Below are 23,470 nucleotides of genomic sequence, written 5' to 3' on the forward strand. Positions count from 1 at the left end.
CCAAGTACGTAAAAAAATCTACTATCAAACATAAAACTATAAAAGTCAGGACAGTAAAAACTTTCAAGCGTATATTGTGGAGCCGTTCATTATTCATTCATAGCCTGATTGTCTAAGGTACGATATAACACACTTAAGAGTGCTGGAGTGGCCCGGAGAATGCTTCAGCGTTGGAAGTCTGGAGTACTACTTCCCTGGATTACGTTTCTTGGAGTTCATAAATTGTACACGTTTGAAAAACTTCAAGGGAAGCTTTAATGAAGCCAGTAAAATTGAGGTAAGTGATCTGGATTGATATAAAACTTTTTGATCAAAACCTCTTTATGTTTAGACGGTTCTTTAGTAAATTGGAGAGCTCAGAAAGATTTAACGCAATAATCTTAAGAAGTATTGCTTTAGTTTTGATTTTTTTAGTAATAGGAAGCTACAAGATCTGAGCGGCTTAGGTTACGTTTCAGCCCGGAACGGACTTTAAAGGAGGCGAAGTCGCGTAAGGAACTAGTGCAATTCTGTTATTATATATTGACTACGTTTTTTTAGTATTAAATATTATTATTGACGTTTATAATGGTATTTGGTAATATTTTCTCGATAACGTTAAAATACCATTAAATTATAATTCTATATTTTATAATTATACCTATAGTCTGTACATACGAAATAAAAAGAAATAACATATTATATGTACTAAGGTATATTTTTATATGAAATCAATGTTGGCAAAATAAATAATTGGAATTTGAAATATTATATACATTTTACGACATGCGTATTTTTTTCGAATGTTAGTAAGAAGTATTCTATATCTTTTATTCCTAACTTAATAATTTTTATTATAGAAAAATGCATGGCTGGTTCTGAAATTGCAAAACTTTAAAATGTATAAAAAAACTTGTTTCATAACTCTTCCCTCATGCCCAACAATGTTCATAGAATTAAACTCGATTCCGTATAAAAAATAAAAGGTGTGTGATCTAAATTTCATAGTTGAGAAGCTTTATGTTTGAACAAAGCCGTGAGTTATGCCTTTTTCGTTAATTTTCCAACTATGCCTCAGTCATATTTCAATAGAATTCCTTCAGCACTAGCCTGCCATAAATAGACTGATAACATTATTTTCTTCGGTAGTGTAATGTAATTAACAGCCGAAAGATGATTATTATCTATTAAGTGTGGTTCATTTGGTCCCGTGACGACGAAGACTGCACTGCATGCTTCGAAACATCGGGAGAAAATTAAAATATAAAACCCGTGGTAAATTCCAAAAATAATTTAATTTTAATTGTTTTATCTTTTAAACTTTAATTTATGGATATTATACAATGTTACATCCGGAAATATTCAGGAGAATAAATTTATATGTGGGTGAACATGAAATGTATCAAAATGTCGAAAATTTACTTTTTGTCTTCCAAAATATCTCGAAACAATTTTATTAACTTATGTTGTGTTGGCACGTTCTAACATTACAGTCTTTGGAATTTCATAAAGCATTCATATAATGTGTTGAAGAGTTGGAAATATTTTTTAATAAAATGTAGTCTGCATTGTGAATCGTATGTCCTCGTAGCAATGTTTGACAGTCAAAACAGCTGCAGCAGGCAGGTACTTCGCCATATTTTGAATTCGCGTTTAGTTTGTTTGTTTTCTGAGATAACTCTTCCTACTAATATTCTTTCTACGTAATTATGTGAAGAAAAGTTCTGGATGAAATTGGACGTATAATTAAGCGTGTTTTAGGTTAATAAAATTACAACATATTCCCGAAAAAATATTTTGCGAATCTCTTATTCCACGAAAGGTGTTTTGCGTGGGCGTAGCCGTACGTTTCTTCCTTTATAATAAGAAGGGATTTTCAGAAATATGAATTATTATGTTAATCTTACTTTTTGTTAATTTCAACAGAAGTTAACTATGCAAGGACTATCGTCTTTGTGGGAGTTGCTACCAGGAGTCATAGTTAGAATGCCGTATTTACGAGAATTAGATCTCAGAAGAAATATGTTAAGGCATATGAAAGCACCGTTGTTATATGGACCGCCACGTTTGGAACGAGTGCATTTGAGCGGTAAGCCTCAATGTATTTACATACACACACACATGCACGCTCACGGGCACACAACGTGCACACACGTGCACACACGCGCGCACACACTTGCACATAGGCGCGCTCACGCACACACACACGTCCTTTACCCCTAAAAGGGTAATTAGTGCACACCCTTATCACCAACATATTGTAATAGTTAGATCGTCATATCGGTAACAAACTCCAGACTTCAGGCTGATATTAATCACAAAATATTTTTTTGCCTATTTAATACACAAATGATCAATAACAACTGTAATCTGTTATATAAAGAAATAAGATATATTTTTCTGTAGGTATGTAAAATGAAATTAAGATTTAAATTACAGTTACATCAGCTTTTGTGTGTAATAATTATGTATGTAATCTATAATGTCGACTATTTATCGTTGTTTATTTGTTTTTCTCCTTTCTTTTCATTAGGTGGTTTATTTGTTTTCCTTATTTACTTTTCCCAAAATGTAAGTAATTATTCGCACTTGAATTCATTAGGTTTCGGTTAGACTGTATTGTAATCAAATAATTAGGCATCGGATTGCTTAACTATTCCCATATATCTCTATTTGTGCGATTTTAAACGTTAATTTTGTTCATAAACTTTGTAGATTGTTATACATATTATATTTAATTTAATTTCTATACAAGTAAATGGCCGTCTTGTCTTTCGATATCACTAATGGCAGTTCTTTTACGAAATTTCCTTTCAAAGAAGTAACAGCAAGACCTAATGCAAATTACACTATAAATCCATAAACTGCTTCAGACATAAATATATATATATATATATATATATATATCAATGTCTTAATTATATTATTTACCTATATTTAGGCATGAGCTTCGTTTAAAATGTCGTATAAGTTTTGTCCTAAAAAGAAAAAAAGAAGCCTTGAGCCTTTAGGTCTTATAGGCATTAGAAAGAGAATTTATAGAACCAGTTTCAGAGATTAACGCGTATAAACAAACCAACAAACACTTCAACTTTGTTGTATTAGTATAATCTAAACTTTTAGATAATAATGATAGTTAAAAAAATACATTGTTTTGATAAACGATGCACATTATGAGGCAGTAATATAATCCTGTCAACAATAAACAATGGATAAAGGACAAAATCAAGAAGTTTGTACAATTTTACTAAAATAATTAAATATCTTTAAGATAGAACTAACAGGAAACGACTGCACAATAAGAGTTGTACACGTAATTAGAGATCATTAGAGAGGAAATAATAGAGGCGAAGATACTTCCATAGGCTCTTTGACAGATTCTCGATAACCAAAATAAAAACAGAATAAGATATTATTTTTACCTCGGCTATTTCCCAACGGTGTTATTACGTAATGTGATGTTTGCACGTGTGGAACCTAATTTTCTTATTACGGACTAGTTGATACCCGCAGTTCCGTTTGGGTAAATTGAAACCCTATATTATGTACGCAATACAAAACCACTAAAAATATTGCCCTGAATATATTGCATTTGGTTGCTCACGATACAGGCTGTGACTATTTTGAGGACCACGAGTAATGTACTTTTAATTTCTTTAATGTTCTTTTATTAATTAATAAGATTTGTAGACATTATAAAACGATAGTCTTGTAATAAATTTAAAAATAACGTTTACTGGTGTTATGTTGCTCGTTTTCCTTGCTTTAATTTTGAAGACACAAAAGCTACTTGTTTTAGAAGAGATTTAAGTTGTCAGCATCTTTCCTGTTAAATAAATTTCCAGAATTATTTTATTTGTTCTCACAATTGTATTAAGAGGTACTCGTGCGCCTTTGAATTACTGGTGTAAGTTGGGCTAGGGATATCCTATTTTGAGCATGTGAATTAGGTTGCCAATTTATCGCCCACATTTTTATAAAACCTTTAGAATTAATGAGTGTTGAAACTGGATATTTTTTTTGAGTTAAGGTTGTTATCCCTGCGTAATTAATGAAGCGGGTGGGGGAAAAAGTAATAGTATTACACTCATAAGAGCTAAGAACAATATGTACAGCCAACAAAAATAGTGGCTGAATAAATTTAATAATCAAACTAGAGGTGTCAACTAGATTTTGTCTGAATTAAACTGTCTAGTTTATGTTAGTGACGAAAATAGATTTGTTAACGATTCAAAAATATTGTACGGGCATTTAAATTTTGTATTTTGTAATTATTTCTTATGTTTTCGCGAATGTTAGACATCGAAATAAAATTAGTTATGGAATTTAATACATTTTAATTTTCACCCGACGCAACGTTTCATAGACTTTGCAGTCTTCTTAGCCACGAGGCGGATTGAGATGTCGATCGTCCGAAAATTCAACGTTATAGTTTACCTACATTTTACGATTATATAAATTGAAAAATAAATACTCTTTTACATAGACTTTTGGGAATCACCAGCACCAGTCTGCTCTGGTACCGTGAAGGTTACATAGGCTAGAAACGACTGGAGAAAATAATAATATAAACGCCCGCGATAAAATCCGAAAACTAGTTTTATTACGATGTCTAGCATTCGCGTAAACTTAAGAAATAATTATACGATAAATTATATTTTAGGAAACACTTGGGATTGCAGTGACGGCGGTTTGGATTGGCTAGCGATGGAACAAGAGAACGGTACAGCAAGACTTCGTATTGCAGACTATTACGATTTGGTTTGCTACCAAAAATTGTATAGAGGAAAACCTCTGCACAAAGTTATGGATATTATTAAAGTAAGTTAACATTATATATTGCGTATAGCCTTATCAGTAAAATAAAAAACCGGCTTTGGGGCGCCATTATTGCTTCTGCGTTTTAAAGTTGATGTTTTAGTACAAGAAGTTAGTTCAATATTTTACCACAATATGTCGAGGTTCTTTATTTTTCTGGTCAGGTTATAATATATTAATAACACAAAACCGAATCTACATAATCTTAATTCTTCTTAGTAATCCTATAAGAGGCAAAGTTTGTGAAAAGATTTACATGTTTGCTAGATTTAAACGCAGAAATAACTGAAAGGGTTTGAATAAAATTTGGCATGCGGGTAAACCATGTTCTGGGTTAGCACATAGACTACTTATCACGATAATTAGCTGCGAAGGGAAGTATTTAATTAGATTTTTTAAATAGATGGCGATGGCGTCATAGTGTTTTAGAGACTATTGTAGCGGGAAAGGCTTTTCACGCCGGTGAAGCAACGAGAAATACCTAGTTACTAATATGTAAACGAATTATGCCTTCGGTGTTGGGTAATATGGCCCATTCAGGCTCAGTTAAAGGATTTAACTCATGGCATTTCGTTTCAAAACGGGCTTGAAGTGCGCTGTGCTACCAAGGATGTCATTTTCATAAGTTTAGAACCGTGATTTGTGACGCACACAAGTTATAGAAAAATTATATATAATTCAAAGTAACTTTGCAAGCAATAGAGTGCCGCGTCCGTATAACAGAAGCCATCAATAGGCTTCAACGAAGAAGAAAATATATATTTGATGGCATATTTGGGGTAATGTCGCGGTACAAATACAAAGCCTGTGGGTTGAATTATTCATTTTGGGGCTATATATGTGTAGTGTGGCGATGTCTAAAAATGACCGTCTACAACGGTTTGTGAATGAATATTCAAATAACCCAATTTTTTAGGCATTGGATTCGCGCCCGATTTAGATACCTACATATTATTTGTGAACGGATGAATAAATTTATACCCTATTATATACCAAACTTATTTATTAATAATATTGTGCTATAAAAATAATAATAGGTAAATGGACATCCAGATGAAAATAACTCGAATTTCTATTCATTATTTGTTAGTGACGTGCTATGGATATTTCGTCTGATTAGATTCAGATACGAATAAATTAAATGTTCTAAAGGAAAGTCTTTCATGAAGAACAGAGGCGCATGTATGTTATATCAGCCATTGTATCGTATCGTATCCATGATACAGGGTCTCCTTACTTTGGGAGCCTCTCTTAATCCATGCGCTGATACGCTGTATTAAAGCAGGTGCCCAACTTGAGGACTTTATGTACGAACGTGTGGTTGCAATGAGGCTCCTCGTTTAGCATAATAGGCATCTCGACGCGAGACACCTTGGGCGGTATGATTTGACTGGCCTTTATTTAAGGAAAGGAAGTAACTTTTGACATAGGACCCCTCTGCGGCAAACTGCACCTTTAAAGATCATTTTTCGCAATTTCTTCTAAACACGTATTCTAAACGTATTAACAAGACTTTTATCTCTGAAGGAGGAAATATATGTGTAATTAGGGCGTTCACTTTTTGCCTTTGTCTGTCCCGTGATTTGATAGGGGGCGATCCTATCATATTGAGAACAAATTCTAGACACCGGAATGACATTGAACAGAAAAACGTGACATCATTTCCTCCGACCCGGGGTTTGAACCCGGTACCACAGAGTACCGTATCGCGCAGTACAACTAGACTACCGTGGCCTAAAAGACATCATAAAGCTTTGACAAAATAAATGAGCTTTCTAAAGGCATATGCCTATAAATAACCATTGACGAAAAGTAATTTCTACGGAGATACGTATGATTATTGCGATGATGTGCAAAATAAAACCTTATACGTCTTAGTTTTCTAATCAATAAATAAATAGCTACAATAATATTGGCCAAATAATAATACCCTTATGCTGAGTAAACATTAGAGTTATTTTCAATGTTAATTAGCGGAATAAGTACCTAAAACCTACCTAACCTACTTTAAAAGTATTGAGTTATATCAAAATCGAAAAATGAATCTAATAAAAAAATCTGTAGGATATTTTATTCCCATATATAACGTTAGCGTTAACCATTGTAGAAAAGCATTACTGCGTCCCTTGATTATTCATTGAGTTGTTTGTACCTTGATTTATGTTAACGTAATACTTTTATAAACTTAATTATATTTCAAAACAACCCTGATTAATGTCTTTCCATTATCAGTTACTATCGATCTTCATTTTATTTTTTATTAGTTTTTACGTTATCGATAAGTAGATTTCATGTTCGCTCGCGTGCAAAGCCTTTCCTTCCACAGAAGTCCCTAAAACAATGTTGCGATCCATAACGTCAACTCTACGACACCAGTGCCATCTATTTATAGAATCTGATTTAAAATCCCATATTTTCTACATGGGAGCTAATTACAGCAATAAAACGTAGCTTATATGTTAATCCGGGACATGATTTAACCGTGTACCAAATATCATCCAAATCCGTTTCACTGTTTCAGCGTTTACTTCTAACAAGCATCCAAACATTATTGAAAATTTTAGCATTTTTAATTAATCGATCAGATCACAGATAATATAACTATCACTATCTCGTAACAATAAAATCTTGAACCTATCTCTATGGTATCAACCTTGTAATAATTCCAGTCCCCGTTAAAAAAAATTTAAACTTGTTCATGGTTATCATTTCAAGTTTAAACCATACTGCATCGACATCTGTTATAAAACAATACAATGAAAATAAAACGTCGGTATCTTGTGATATTTTAATCCATTTATCTGTTGTTGTCAGAGCCAGAATTTTATTTTTAGATACCACCAATAAAAGTAGATTATCCCAAATCGTCATGTAAACAAATAAAAATTACGGAATTTATTTTATGTATACAGTTTTAATAATAGGCATGTTATAGCACTTTATTATCTAAATGACGACAATGTCAAATTACCTTCAAGAGAATTTAGTCTCGTTTAAATGGAGCAATTATTGCTAGCAATCGTTTTTTTTTAATATTTGTCAAAAGACTCGTATACATTAACGCAGGGTAGAATTGCTTGGTCATCATGGATGTTCAGACGGGGTTACTTTTTAAGCCATAATTGCGTATGATTATTGTTCGCAATAATTAAGTCGTCTGAATAAGGTTTTATAAACTACATGGTGTTACTAGTATGCAATATTTTAATTGATTTTAAAAAATATGTCTATCAAAATTTTTACATACGGGACTATTACATTCATAGGATAGTGTTAGCTTCCCTAAGTTTGTGCTGGAGAATGCCATCTCAATTATAGGATCTTGACGCCATGATTTGTTTTCTTTTCGGGTTTGGTATAGGATCAAAAGAATGTGCTTCATAGTTTCTGACATGCATGAAGCGTAACTTGCATTTTTGTAAAAAAAAGATTTTTTGCTGGTACAATTTTAAACACAAACAAACAATTGAACAATGAATATATAAAATTATATGAAATCCAGGAAATCTTCTCATTCAAGGAAGGTTTTTGCTGGTACAATTTTAAACACAAACAAACAATTAAAATGTGAACATAAAATTATATGACATCCAGGAAAACTCATTCAGCTAGATGTTACGGTACGACCCAAGTAGTATTGCAACGTTGATTTTCTATGAGATGTTCAGGAGACGTGATATACTATCGATCGTAGCTAAAACAACTGATTGAAGATAGAAAAAAGACAGAAAGCGAAAGTAAATGTCCAACAGTCAATAAATTTTAACTAATACTTAGAGCCTAACAAAATATTGTAAATCTGAGGAAAAATTGACAATAGACCCTGTTTTGCAGACGACGAAGCTAACTTGTCCAGATCCGTGCGTCTGTATTATGACGCACGTGGTATCGGATCCGACCGGCGCTGTGATACCACTAATAACAGTGAACTGTTCGAGACGGCAGCTCGAGGAGCCGCCGCCGGCCTTGCCGCCGAGCACCACCACACTCCGCCTTGAGGGCAACAAGGTAAAATGGTATGACAACTTTTTGATGTTAGAATAACATTAGCTTTTGCTTGCGACCTCGCCCGCTAAATTAAGGAGCCTATAACCTCTCTAATTATTTAAGGTAACACTATAAATAATTTTATCACAATCAGATCATTGGTCTAGACGTAGTAGATAGGCAGAGACTTCCTTCCACATTCGTAATGTTAGTATGCATATTAATCAAGGAATAGAAAAGTTTTTAGAGCCATAAAAGCATGAAGTCTTTACTTGAAACAAAATCCCACTGGAATCGTACATTCTGAGGCAAGATGTTTATGTGTTAATGCAGAAGGTGATCTGTCTGTTCACTCGAATCCATCTAGCGTTCGATTCATACAATTTCTCATACTTTCGTGTATACATTATAGAGATGTGTCTTTAAAGCTATTTTGACATTGTGTTATTAATGAAACTACATACTCGTCTTTACGTTAGCTAACATTGTGCCAAAATCATCAAAAATCCCGTTTTTACTTTTCTGATTTTTAATAAATTTTTAATATTTATTTAGTGCGAATCTTACATTTTCTTTTGTATTTTAAATCTACGGTTCCAATAACTGATTATAAAGTGTTATTTTCAAGAAAATAAGTTTGTGGTTTCATATAATAACGCAATTTAAAATGACCCAGAATAACATATAGATACAGTAGGATATAGCGTCCGCTTTACCCGCGGGTAAACTCCGTGAATTAAATTCATAAAGTGGCGTGAAAGCGTTGGCAGATTTTAGATTATAAAACCCTTTGATTCATAAAGCGCTTCGCAAGTCGTAACTTTACTATCAGTCAGGAAACGAAATGCAAGTTGATTTAAATTTAAGCCTTTATTTGTTATACAGTTATTCATAATAGCTCCTGTTTTGTTTATTTTATGCCTTAATATTAAATGAACAAAGCATTAACTCTATTTATGCGGCAAACAGTAACAAAATAATGAAATTATAGCGTCATTTTGTAGAGAATCTCTTCATTGTTCGTGTATACATATATGTTACTACGAATATGTTATGTTTTGTAACTCGATTAAGCTGCAAAACATTTTACTATTAGTATTATATAATTCTTTTCATAAATTAGTTTTAGTATTATATAATTCTTTTCATAACTCTCTTTTAATTTGTATACCAAAAGAAATGATACATTTGATCTCATATTGTTACTTAACCTTAGACTATAATATAAGTTATATTTTACACACACATACACACACTCATACGCCATATATACAATTGAGTCTCACGGATTCACTTTTCACACTTTTTGTCCTACTTATTTCCTCATTTTATAATATATTTTTCGTTCTCCTTAAGTACAGATTTACAAACGATATTTTTCTACATTCTATATTTTTATTCCTTTTTTAAAATTGTTACTAATTAATTATGGACCATATAAATTTTATTAATGAAATTGAACAGATAGAAGTTTCTAAAGCTTATTCCTGTTCTCCAGAAATGTGTCAGGTTTACGTAGATAAAGCTGTAAACCCACTTAAAATACTGCATATTAATATTAGGAGCATAAGTCATAATTTTGATGATCTATTAACTTTATTGGTGCGGATCCAGGTGCAAGTGGATGTTATCATTTTATCAGAATGTTGGTTAAGTAAATGCCCTCTTCTACCAGAACTTCCTGGCTATAATTCTTTTATGTCTAATTATACAAACCAAAATGATGGGGTAGTTGCTTACACAAGATATTCACTAAATTTTGCTGTTGAGATACCAAACTTTCTGGAAGCTAATTGCTTAGTTCTCAGATATAATAACTTTGCTTGTATTGCACTCTATCGTCCCCTTCCTATAAAAACATTGACAATTTTGTGATCTCGCTCGATTCGGTATTACAGTCCTTAAACAACTACCAAAATATTGCTGTTATTGGAGACATCAATATAAATATTGGACTTAATAGTAACGACCCAAATTCTGACCCTTATCTGAATGCTCTTACTTTTCATGCCCTAATTCCAGCACATACTTTACCGACTCGGAATACAAATTGTCTCGACCATATAATATTAAAAACAAAAAAAGAAGCTACTGCTTTAGTTCTAGATTCATCTATTACAGATCACGCCCCAGTAATGCTTATTGCAAATATTAATATAAAAACAAACCATAATTTGCAGCGTTTAACAAAACGTATAGACGAAACAGCCTGCATCAATAATCTTCGAAACTTTGACTACTCCGCTGTTTTAAGATGTGAAAATCCTGATGAAGCAACTACCTTGCTTGTAAAAATTATTTCAGACATTATCACATCACATACTTTAATTAAAATAATTCCTAGTAAAAACGTAATACGTAAGCCCTGGATTACGCCTGGCCTTTACGCTGTATGCGAAACCGCGACAAACTCTATCGTAAAACTGTGAAAAATCCTGACAATGAGATTATTAAAGTTACATATAACCGCTATAGAAACTTCTGTAACAATACAATTAAAAAGTTAAACGGGAATATGAACGCACACAATTTGAAAAACAAACAGAAACCCTAAAGCTATGTGGGATCTAATAAAAAGGTAGGAAATTTTAATAAAACTTCTTCCAATGCACATGATCTTCTCACCAACGCCAATGATCCTATATGTTCTGTAAATTATGTAAATCATTATTTCGCCAACATTGGTAAAAACCTAGCATCTAAAATTACTGAGCCAGTCCAAAATATTTATTCAAACTATTTTCAGAAAACACCCCCCCAAAATTCAATGTGTTTGATGAGTACAAGTGCTAATGAAGTAGAACAACTAATTCTTAGTCTTAAAATTACAACTGCAACTGGCTGGGACGGAATACCTACCTCCATAATAAAAGCAATCAGTCAAACAATTACTCCTGTACTTGTTCATATTTTTAATCTATGCCTTTCTTCTGGAGTTTTCCCGAAAGTATTTAAAAAGCACTCGTACACCCTATTCATAAGAGCGGGCAAAAACAACGTTGATAATTATAGGCCTATTTCGGTATTGACAACACTATCAAAAAATTCTTGAAAAGTTACTCAATAATAGATTATTAGATTACATAAATAAATATAACATTATTTCTGATAACCAATTTGGCTTTAAACAGGGGTAAATCTACTGAAGATGCAGTATTAAATTTGACTAAAAGCGTTGTAAAAGACTTAGATATGAAAGAAAAAAACAATTGGTATATTTCTGGATCTATCAAAGGCTTTCGATACCGTCTCTATCGACATACTTATAACAAAGCTGGAACGCATAGGTGTTAGGGGTATTGCTCTAGATATTTTTAAAAGTTACCTTAGTGATCGGTCTCAATATGTTAAAATTGGAGATAAAATTAGCCAAGATGAATCCATTAATTTTGAGTCCCCAAGGTAGCGTCCTTGGACCTACCTTGTTTACTATATACATAAATGAACTCTGTCAATTATCGTTACCAAATTGCAAAATTATAATGTATGCTGATGACACAGTTCTACTCATACATGGTAAAACTGGTCTCAAGCTAGGCTGCGTGCTGAACAATCACTATCTGTTGTTATGAACTGGTTAGCGTATAATCTGCTGACCCTCAATGTCAATAAAACCAAATATATGTGCTTTGCATTAAAATCCTCTTCTCTCCCTCCCTCATCTTTCACACTTATTGCACATGCCTCATGTAATACAATGAAAAACTGCACTTGCCCAGCAATTACTGCAACAACGAAAATAAAATATCTTGGAATAATAATTGACAATCGCTTAATTTGGAATGAACATATAAATTTAATAAAAGTAGGATTCGTAAACTTATATACATTTTTAAAAATCTCAGACCTGTAGTTGACCAAAAAACTTTAAAAATAATCTACTGCTCGCTAGCGCAGTCTGTCATAACCTACTGCATCACTGCTTGGGGAGGTTGTGGTGTATCCAAAATGCTAACCCTTGAAAGAGCTCAAAGGGCAGTGTTGAAGGTTATGTTTTATAAACCAATCTTATACTCAACTACTGAAATATATACTCTTGCAAAAGTACTTTCTGTAAGACAACTTTTTATCCTTCAAATTATTCTTCGTCAACATTCGGAGCTTCATTTTACTCCCAGTATCAAAAACGAAGAAGAGATTTAGTATGTCAATCAGACACCTGTAGAACTGCTGCATCCAGTCAACATTTTTATTTTATTGGACCCCGATTATATAACAAAGCAAACAAGTTTCTTAACTTATATTCCCTTACTTTACGTGAATGTAAATCTGTAACAACAAAATGGCTGTTAACCCTTTCATATGAGGATACAGAATCATTCATAAAAATAGGAAAATAATAGGACACATAAACATGCATACATACACACACACACACACGCACACACAGACAAACTCACACACACACACACACACTAACACACACACAACCACACACACACACATTTTTTGTTTGTTTTGATTTAAGTACCTTTTGAAAGTTTTCTTTACATTGTGGAATACAACTATCGACTTTACGGAGGTGGGCGTTAATATCTGCGACACAGTTACCCAACTAATGCAGATATTTTCGAACATTGTATTTTTAAAAAAACTGTATTATTTATTCCAAATAAAGATTTCTTATTTCTATTTCTATTTCTTATTATTTGAGTGATGAAAAACTTTGCAATGCTTGTGGAACAGTAAAACTAATGTTTATATATTACTAGATTTTTCCAGCTGCGCCACCAGCGTTTAAAAAGATTTTCTATGATAAAAGTCTCACTTTATATTTTTCTAAGATAAATACAGGTTCCTATAAATTATTTTTTCCTTATTGTATGTATTTCGGCAAATAGCTTAATTGTAGGTGTGTTATAGTTAGTATTGCTATAGGTCAACATCGATGCATTGACTTTGATGAAATATGCGCCATCTAAATAAATCAGTTTTCAAGAGAATATAATTAGTCTGGATCCGCAACACCAATAAAGTCAATGCTGCTATCTAAACAAAGTTTACGTATAAATTTTGATAAAGTCAAGAATGGGTTTACATATTATTATTTATAGTGGTAACACAGCTTTAAAACAAATCGGCAGAGTAAAAGCTCATGGCTCAGCTGTTGCATTTTTTGAGGTATGCAAACTGGATAATCGCCATCCTCTCACATCCGTTTTTATCCTTAAAAGTCATTATTGTAATAGGATTTCACTGGTTTTGTGAGATTTCTGGATATTATTCTAACTTTACGTTGGACTGCATAAGAAAAAGAAAAAACTACTTTTTCATAAATAATAATGAAACTAATAAATTATATTATGGTAACATGTGAAAACTTTCGCTTCCTTTCATATTGGGGTGGCCAAATTGTTTTACGAGTTTGGACACGTAGTGCTAAATTCTGTTTTATATATTTCGTTTGTGAGACTCCAGGACGTAAAAACAAGAAATAAGCTACCTAGTATTGCTCGTAATGTTGCTTTCCACATTCATAATTTTTCATTATGACATTCATAAGAGTATAATACATAACAAAGCCACCATCCGCGGTTTAGTTGCACAATTTTCTCAGAAAATATAAACGGCTTTTGTATTAAAATTAACTGTAGGAAAGAACATCATGCATAATATTGTGGAAATAATTTACGTTACTATGTTACAACCTAGTATGTTTCAAATACAATGCTTCAACTATATGAGAATCATTTTCAAAATAAATTAGTTGTCTTTGATATATTAAATTATGATGGGACACAGTATGAAATTTAATTATGCGTTGCTTAGACGCTGTGATGCGTGAACGGTTGGGTTGTCGTGTAATTTTCGGTTAGAAAAAATGTATCTAAAATTAGTTTTCTGTCTTATATTTTGGAGATGTTGTGTTTATTTTTCATCACATTATACAACAAATTTTTGTAGTAAAACGGCATTTCGCTGGGTTACTATTACAAAGTCCTGTGTTATATTTATTCAAGTTGAAAAAATAGATTTAAAATTCTCATGTTGATAGAAATTAGAAAACTGAATAATACTAAATACTTTATTTATCTTTTATTATTGGAAATTATTCTTAATAAAACACAGAATCACGTGACATAAAACACAATTTGTGCAAAAATATAATTATTACAATCTGGGTGTTGTCGGTCTGGAATTGCTATATACTATACTCATAAAGTTATGTGTGACTTTTATATTCTATAACGCATTCAAATATTTTTTCATAAACTATGCCATTTAATACTGCGTTTCCAGCTACTGCCTACCTACAATAAATATAGAACGGTCTTCAGGGAATAACCAGTATAGCGTTTTTTCAACTACCAAAGGTTTATGAAAAGAAATATAGTTACTAGAAATTTAAGGCGGCGTAGCGCTTGGAAATTCAAGTAATATTCCATTACTTCATTGTTTTTGTTGAGCTTGCTAAGAGAGAAGTAAACAAAAAATAATAGCTAAGCAAGGAAGAAACATCTCTGAATAAATCTAGGTAAAGGAGAAGAAAATAATTTATGAAGTTGATAACAGAGATAACAACCGTAACATTGCTAAGAATTGTTTTCAACTTTGAAATCACGGGGATTTTTTTTTACATGATTGAGTTCTTTACATTTTATGAATTTATTAAAAATTCATTCTGCAGTTCGAAATTGGATTTAGGAGATGAGAGTAGATTAGCTTTAGGTGATATCCATGAGCATATTCCGCCGAAATCATTTCAGCCTTTGTTCACTAATTAAATGAATCCGATAAGCTTCCATTGTGAGATTGGAGGGTTTTTGGGTTTAATAATTAAATCCTAACGTTTTTACTTACATAAATATACCGTTAATTTTTGTGAATATTTGCGCTCGTTGTAATTGAAACTATAAAATCGCCGAAATTTGAATCGACCTATTAAGGAATGTGTATCAATAAAAAATCTAATATTTTATTCTAAGTTTGTCAATGAAATGCTATTTAATTCCTAGCGAAGTAATTTCAAAGATTAGTAATTAATTTATCTGCGTAATAATGTTATTGAAGTTGTGTGCTTTAATTAAGAATAACGAAGTTGCTGAAATCAGTCACCGGCAGAAAATAATTTCGTCATAAAATTTTGTTAATTAACAAAACTGACAAGTCCGCGGCTCGTCCACTTTGTCAATATAGAATCTAATTAATACTTGATCCTTACATCCTTATTATAATTTCCAATTAGCCATTAGAACAAACCTGTAGCATCATTATTTCTTTGTGTGGAACACAACGAGACAAACCTTTTCCTTTTGTGAAACTAGATCTCGGTATTCACAAATAATCAAAATTGGGACGAACCAGGCAAAGGAAATTCGTTTCTACATGTTAGTTTTTCTATAAATATTCACATATAACATGAGTTAAGTCAAGAGGCAATTCTTGTGCCTTCGGTCAGCACACCAAACACATTTACCGCGGCCTTAGTTATACAGTTAAGTATGTGAATACCTCGTGGTAGTAACTTCACACTAAAGCCTAAAGGTCTCGCGATCATTACCCCCCTCCTTTTCCCCTCCGCTAATCCTAGTAAGTTCTCATCCTTCCTCATTTTTCCTTCTCTGATTTCCTTCCCCACTCTCCATCGGGCCTCTGCAGTCAATAAGCCGGGGGAGTTCAGTATACCATTCGCAGGCTTTCTTCGGTGTTGACTGCAGGGACGCCTAAAAACAAAAAAAGACAGGACTTGCGCGGAGTCTGGAATTTGTGCCCGATATAGCAATAGGCTCCTATCATATATTGGGACTGAAAACACATGCGAAGTACCTCTTCGGAGATAAAGGCGTGATTTGTGTACATATCATGAAGTAATTTGATTTTGTTACATGCGTATATTGTTGCAATAGCTGGCGTCACTAAATAAAATCAATAGAAATACTTAAAAAATAATATTTGTTAACAGATCAATACAATAAGAGGTATAATACAAAATCCGCATTACACGAAGCTTGCGGATCTTTACCTGGACAACAACAGCATTTCAGCAGTGAAAGAGCTCGAGGGATCCGAATGGTTCTCAAAATTCCGAGTGCTCAGTCTTCGCGGGAATATGCTCGAGCAGGTAAGAGTCAATTACAGAAATAATGCTTTTTATTGAAGTAAAACTAAGTTTATTAAGATTTAGCTGTTATTTATCGAAGATCCAGCGTTCAAAGTCATAATGTACTGAATATGTAGGGACTAAAAAGTTTATATCTTACTAAAATTCGTAGAATTTGTTTTCATTCCATAAGAAATATTGGCGGTAACTTATACCATAATGCTTATTATAATTACAACATTATTGTTTTAGTTTGTAAACGAAAGCTTTTTGGTATTGGTATAAAGTGTCAGAGTTGAAATGTAATATCACAAATGTTTGGTACTTATATGATTTGTTCTTTGATCTAGTTGCAGCGTGGTTATTATGAATTGTGTTTTGGTCAGGTTATGTGGTTAACCGTTGCACGTATGAGTTTGGCCTTTTGATATCAAAATCAATATACTTTGATAAAAACATGGTATTAATTGTTATGTTTTAAATATTATACTAGGTTTTGTTGGCGGCTTCAGCCGCGTGAAGGAGTTTTCCGGGATAAAAGGCCCGCTATATATTTTCCCGGGATAGATAGTAGCCTTATAATCTTCCTAGGGTTTTAAACTATTTCCATACCAAATTTCATAAAAATCCCTGCAGTAGATTTTGAGAAAATCGATAACATACAGACAGGCAGAAAAGGGCACATTGTTTTATAATATGTGTAGATGTGTACCGTTAACAGCATGCTAATTTATTATATTGGTACTTATAATTAGAGTAGGTTATTAATACATAATATTTATTATAATTAATATACGTGTTATTAATATCTCATCTAAGTTAATTTTTTATACAAGTAGTATTTTGTAAGATGATTGCCGTATTGAGCTCTGAGGTTCGTTCCTTAGGTACTGTCCAGTATTAGCCCAGAGTCTTGAATGGTGGCAGCTAAATATGAACTAATACATCCAATAACGCGAGACCTAACATAGATAAGGAAATGAAGGTGTGTTAACTCTTGTCTATCGCTAAAAAGGCGCGATGAAACGTTTAATGCACTAGTAAATTAATTTAAACGAAGCGGCTGCATTTGCGAGCACAACTTTGTTAGATTATTTGACAATAATGGTTCAGTTAACTCGATTTCGCTTTGTGTGGCTTTTCCCTTATGACTTTGTGGTGCATAGTGTAGATAGATTGGCCGTCCATTATTCAGTCCATTTGCATTATTGCCACGCCTTTAAGCGAGGTTAATGTGGTGAATGATAGCCGCTGGCTGGGCAAACAAACGACGTCCTTGAGCTTGAAGTAGGAGTTTAATCGATGTGGACAGAAAGCATTGTTGGTTAGCCCTACATTTTACTTATTCGAATATGCTTAATACTAGGAAAAACTTAGACAAATTATGTAATGTACGTATGTACAGGGTCGGTTGGTTTTTTTTGTGTAGGCGTCCCTTCAGTCTGCACAGGAGGAAACCTGTGAACGGGGTACTGGAATCCCTCGACTTAGCGACTCCAGGGGCCTGGAGGCGAGTGGAGTAGAAATTGGGGGAAGGATGGGAATCCCATAGCATAGGCGCAGGGAAAAAAGAAGGGAAATGTTCACGAGCCCTTATAGGCCTTAATGTATATTACCAACCACGAGGTACATACTTAACTGTATCATGAGGGCTGCGACAAATGTCCCCTTATGCATGGGCGTGCATTTGGTGTGAAGACCGAGCGCACAAGGTTTGGGGTAGGTTAGCTCGGCTGCACCTCTGTCTAATTTTAATTATTATTATTTTACAGATCCCAGTGTACGCGTTCGACAAGGCGTTCCAGGTCAATAATAACATAATGCACGTATACCTTGGACATAATCCTTGGAGATGTGACTGCCTCTACATTCCTAGGTTCCAAGGATTGCTGTTAAAATACAAAAGGGTTATACGTGACCTGCCGGATATCAAGTGTTCGAAGTCGAGCGATAAGAAGACCTCATTAGCGCAAGTAAGTTCTGTATTTATTTATTAGGTAGAGTTACAGACTACAGACTAAACAAATATAAGACTATGCTAAACAAAAAAAAAAAAAGAAAATCTGAAGCCCTGTTACAACTATACATAACAATTAACTTAAACAGAAGCATCGTACGAAATACAACATGATCAGTCTAAAAGGAATTTAAAATAAAATAAAATGATTATTAATTAATCTGTATCTTCTTGCTTGTATTGTCGTTCTGTCGCGCAGCGGGACGAGATGGTTTTGTTATATATATATTTTAAATCATGTTTGCAGTTTATTGCATCTCAGTGTACTTATTTTGGGACATAAGTTTCATACATGGAAAGTATTTATCGGCTAAAGTAACATATAAGTGAAAGGTTAATTAATAACTGTGATATTTACGTCCAAGGTTTTTTATAAATCCTTAAAAGTGTACACGTGTTTTACAATTCAATTAATATTTTAATTAAGTTTTGGCATGCAGAACAGTGCGAGAACAGAATTGTTTTAAATGGTCCTATAATAATAAAACATAAAGGAATAATAAACAACAAGTACAGTTATTAGAATGTTATTTAAACGTACAAAATTTATCTTTATTGTTGGTTTAAAATAATGATCATTGTTTCTAAATGAAGATAGAAATTGGGTAAAATTCAACAATTAATATGAATAGTATTATTGTATACATAAACTAGCTCTTCTTTGCGGCTTCGGCTGAGTAAAAATTTTTTTCAAGGATCAATATTTTCCTGGGATAAAATTAGCCTATAGCGTTCAGGAGTAATGTAGCTTCCTATAAGTCAAAAACAAAGTTCAAAATCGGTTCAGTAGTTTTTGAGATTAGCGCCTTCAAACAAACAAACTTTATATATATAAAGTATATATATTTATATTTATATACAAATATTGTATATATAAGTATAGGTAAAGTGATAGAAGTTGTTTTGTTTTACATTGATTCAGTGTCTGCATGAAGACGTATCGCTCGCTTGTATTCCTGGAATAAAACTGATGCTGTGTAGTTTTCGGAAAAAAATACTGTCTTTTTTTTAGTTTAGAGATTTGTTTACCTGTAAATAAAATATACAAATTAATTTAATAGTTTCTACATTTATTTCTAACAAGCATCCAAACATACGGTTCAACAATTACACAAACATCCTGTCTAGCTTTGTCAAAATGTTAACCCTCAAATCATCAAAAAATTCGTTTTTAATATTCAACGCGCAATTAATCTAAATAGGATACTTAGTGTTCAGCAAAACACGATAAGATACATATCTGACACAAAAAGTATGGGTAAACCAATGCAGACTTTTTTCATATATAGAAAAGCTGTAACAAATAATAGTCCATAAATGTTGCTTAAAAGTAGTTTGTATGTTTTACCATAACTCGGTCGGATAATAATCTAAAGTTGTAAGTAATATTTACTAACTCTGATTTTAATGATCAAATATGGCCCAAGTTACACACGAATAAACTTAAATTGGTAGTGCTTATATGATCGTTTCTCTAAGGTTCATAATAACGAAACAGTCATTTAAAGAGCTTTAAAACTGCGTCATGGAATGAAATGAAGGTTTTCTTTACTGATTACGTAGGCAGTTATTTATAAGATAATAAAACCCTTTAAGGCCCACATAATTTTAAAATTGTCATAAAATCCTTTGATTAGCAACTAACAAAAAATTGCAATATATTTTTGAACTACAAAAAAAAAATACTAAAGTCATGAATGGTGGGCCTTGTTAGGAACCGGGCTTTTATCGATGACACTAGTGTATTATGAATATGAAGTTCTTAGAAAAATACGATATAACAATGCTGAACATATCATGTACCTAATATTTTATAATTCGTTCGAGTATTTTTCCGGTTTTCGGGATTGTGAAAGCAAATATAAAAAATACATATTGTAAGACTTCGTTCACTCGACATATTACAAGAACTTTTTAATAGAAACATTTTTTTAATAGGATAAGGAATTTAAAAGGGATGTTAAAGGTATTTATTGAGGCAAAAATATGTATTCCAGATGAGATTTGTATTGATAAATTTCTCATACATTTCTTCTTTATTGGTTTTATGTCAGGGACAGATGCGCATGGATCGGGCAGGTTTACCGAAGCAACCTTAGCTTTATTAAAAAAACATAATATAGTATTAGCCCTGTATACTGTTGGGCACGAGCCTCCTACACTACTGAGAGGGAAAAAAACATAGCTATATCAATTATTTCGTAATAGAATACACATACACTTAAGCCTTTTGTCACCAAGAGAGAGAGAGAGAGCAGAAAGTTGCCCGATCCCACTAAGGTGGCGGTCTTATTAGAGTGGCGACTCTAAGGAGGTGAAGTTGGTAGGAAAATAGTAATGAAGTCGGGAAGAAATTTAAATAATTGTAATATCTTTAAAAATATATATTAATGAATTTAATTTTAACACATTGCAGTTAAAACGGTTTATTAGTCTTACACCTTAATCTAACTTGTTTTTATTCTTAACACTCGATCACTCATACTTAACCGTCAATAATATAAGTCCACAAAGAACTTAAGTACACACAATTATATTTATTAAAACATATTATTCATTGTTTCAGATCAGTACAATACCTTTGGGAATCGTGTGCACTGCGGACTCCGGGATGCCGATAAGTTTAGTGAATATCGTGAACCTGGTGCTGTTACTACTCATTTTATTAGTTGTCGGAAAATTTCTATACGACTGGCGCAGTTTTAAATCTACCGGGAAATTGCCGTGGCTGTCCTCGATACTACCGTGAATTTTATTTTATTGGTGCTAAAGTTGGATAGTGGAATGAGAGAGAACAAAAATCTTACTAAGATAAATGAAAACTCCGTAAATATGTTTAGTTGATAAGAAGTAAAAGAACCATCGGATTTGGATGAAATTTTGTATACAGATTGTGTTTTGGAGTAACTTATACGCTATTTTTTAACAACACCAGAAGGTGTAGTCGAGATGCCTTTTTCACAATCGTTAACGCTATAGAATAACAGTCTATCGATAAGTCTATCGCTAGGATGTCATAACTCATACATAGTATTAGCGTTAGCGTTGTAGAAAGGCATTTTGGTTATGGCCTCTATTATGTGTGGACTTTACTGCTTAGCATAAACTTATACTGTAACTTGACTTTAGTCAATTAGGTTAATTTTATGTGCTTTACCCTAAAATGGATAAACAAACATACTATTTATGCAAACGGAATTTACGGACATTTATTTATTATAATTCTCTTTTGCATGTCATACATGCAGGAGAACGTGCTTGTCACTAATCGTATCAAATGGAGGCAGTAGACTCATATTGTGATAATTTTAGAATTTGTAAGTAAGGTTTACTGCTTAGTGGCTGTTTAAAACGTAATTCTATAAAAAATGTGGTATAAATACTATTTACGGTAAAATATTGTGTTATGCATGTAACTACATAGATTTATATCGTAAATATAATATGCATAAATATTATTTTTTTAATACCAGGATGGGATAATTTTATAAAAACGACACCTCGACCTCGTAAAGCAAACATTGGCGAGCGTCGCGCGTTATCATTCATGAAAGTGATGTTAATTAATAAACACATAGTCTATCATATTCTAGAACTAGAGTATCGACCTACCGGGTCCAATTTTGAATCTAAATCATTCAAGGACTCACCCGAAAACACTTAAATATTGAATCCAATTCGGGCCAACTGTTTAGAAAGAGTTTATTACACACATGTAGAAAACAATCAAAACGCAGCTTACACATTCATCATATGCGCGAAGTTACAATAGCAAGTGTTCTAAAATTTTCCATTTTTATTAATTTGCCTTTCCGTAAGAACCTTCTAGAAAATGTTAGAGAACTTTAAAATAAGAAATGAAATCGGTTAAGTTGTTCTCAAGTTTTGGCATGATCAAGGGAAATAGGGATTCTTTCTTATTTATAGATAGTTAGACTATGTAAATGTGAAAATTGTGGGGAATTGTATAATTCCCCACAATTAAAAAAAAATAGTTAATAAATCAATTTTTAAATATAATATTATATTTTTGTGTAATCTCTGTCATTCTAGGCACATAGAGCTAATATTATGTTCTTGAGCAATCATGAAATAAGGCACTTTATATGTCAATAAATATGCCGAATAAATATTTTGGTATTATAAAACTGTGTATTTAATATCCCTCTCCGATTGCTCTGATTATAATGATTTTCCATATTTCTCTAATGCAAAATATTTAATTAAATTGTTATTTATAGATGTTTATTTGTTGATGGAGTTTATTGCTTCTTCCTTTGACTTTGATATTTATGTGATAATTTCTACGTAATCCTTGGGTGATATAAATGTTAGTATATTTGAGTTACTTCAATGTCCAGAAACGCAATAACTCAAAGAAAGGTTGACGTCCATCGATCACAGTGGCCTTGGTAGCCTACAATGACATTGGGTTACTGGAACTTAGTACACGGAATGCTATGGCTGGCTACACATAATATATATCATAGTTAGAGAGCCATATTCCGTCTTGGGGTAAGTCCGCCTTGTAGCAATTACGTGCGTTCTAATTGAAGGACAGCATTGATAGTCGTATATTTTAGATTTCTTTATTTATTGCTTAGATTTTTTTAACTCTTTTACTTGAG

General features: G+C 32.7%; 1 protein-coding gene across 2 annotated transcripts in view; it reads left to right on the plus strand.

Annotated features, from left to right (window-relative positions):
• Nucleotides 1–22,797, plus strand: part of LOC115447886 (protein singed wings 2) — a 38,598-nt gene extending 15,801 nt beyond the window's left edge. For both annotated transcript variants that reach the window (XM_030175171.2, XM_037438546.1), the window contains exons 3-9: nt 118–277; nt 1,906–2,068; nt 4,643–4,800; nt 8,632–8,805; nt 16,688–16,846; nt 18,598–18,798; nt 21,409–22,797. In XM_030175171.2, the coding sequence (XP_030031031.1) occupies nt 118–277; nt 1,906–2,068; nt 4,643–4,800; nt 8,632–8,805; nt 16,688–16,846; nt 18,598–18,798; nt 21,409–21,591 (1,198 nt within the window). In that variant the 3' untranslated portion in view covers nt 21,592–22,797. The remainder of the gene's footprint in view (nt 1–117; nt 278–1,905; nt 2,069–4,642; nt 4,801–8,631; nt 8,806–16,687; nt 16,847–18,597; nt 18,799–21,408) is intronic.
• Nucleotides 22,798–23,470: the final 673 nt, after the last annotated feature.

This window comes from Manduca sexta, chromosome 14 (assembly GCF_014839805.1).
Source record: "Manduca sexta isolate Smith_Timp_Sample1 chromosome 14, JHU_Msex_v1.0, whole genome shotgun sequence".
NCBI classification, from domain to species: Eukaryota; Metazoa; Arthropoda; class Insecta; order Lepidoptera; family Sphingidae; genus Manduca; species Manduca sexta.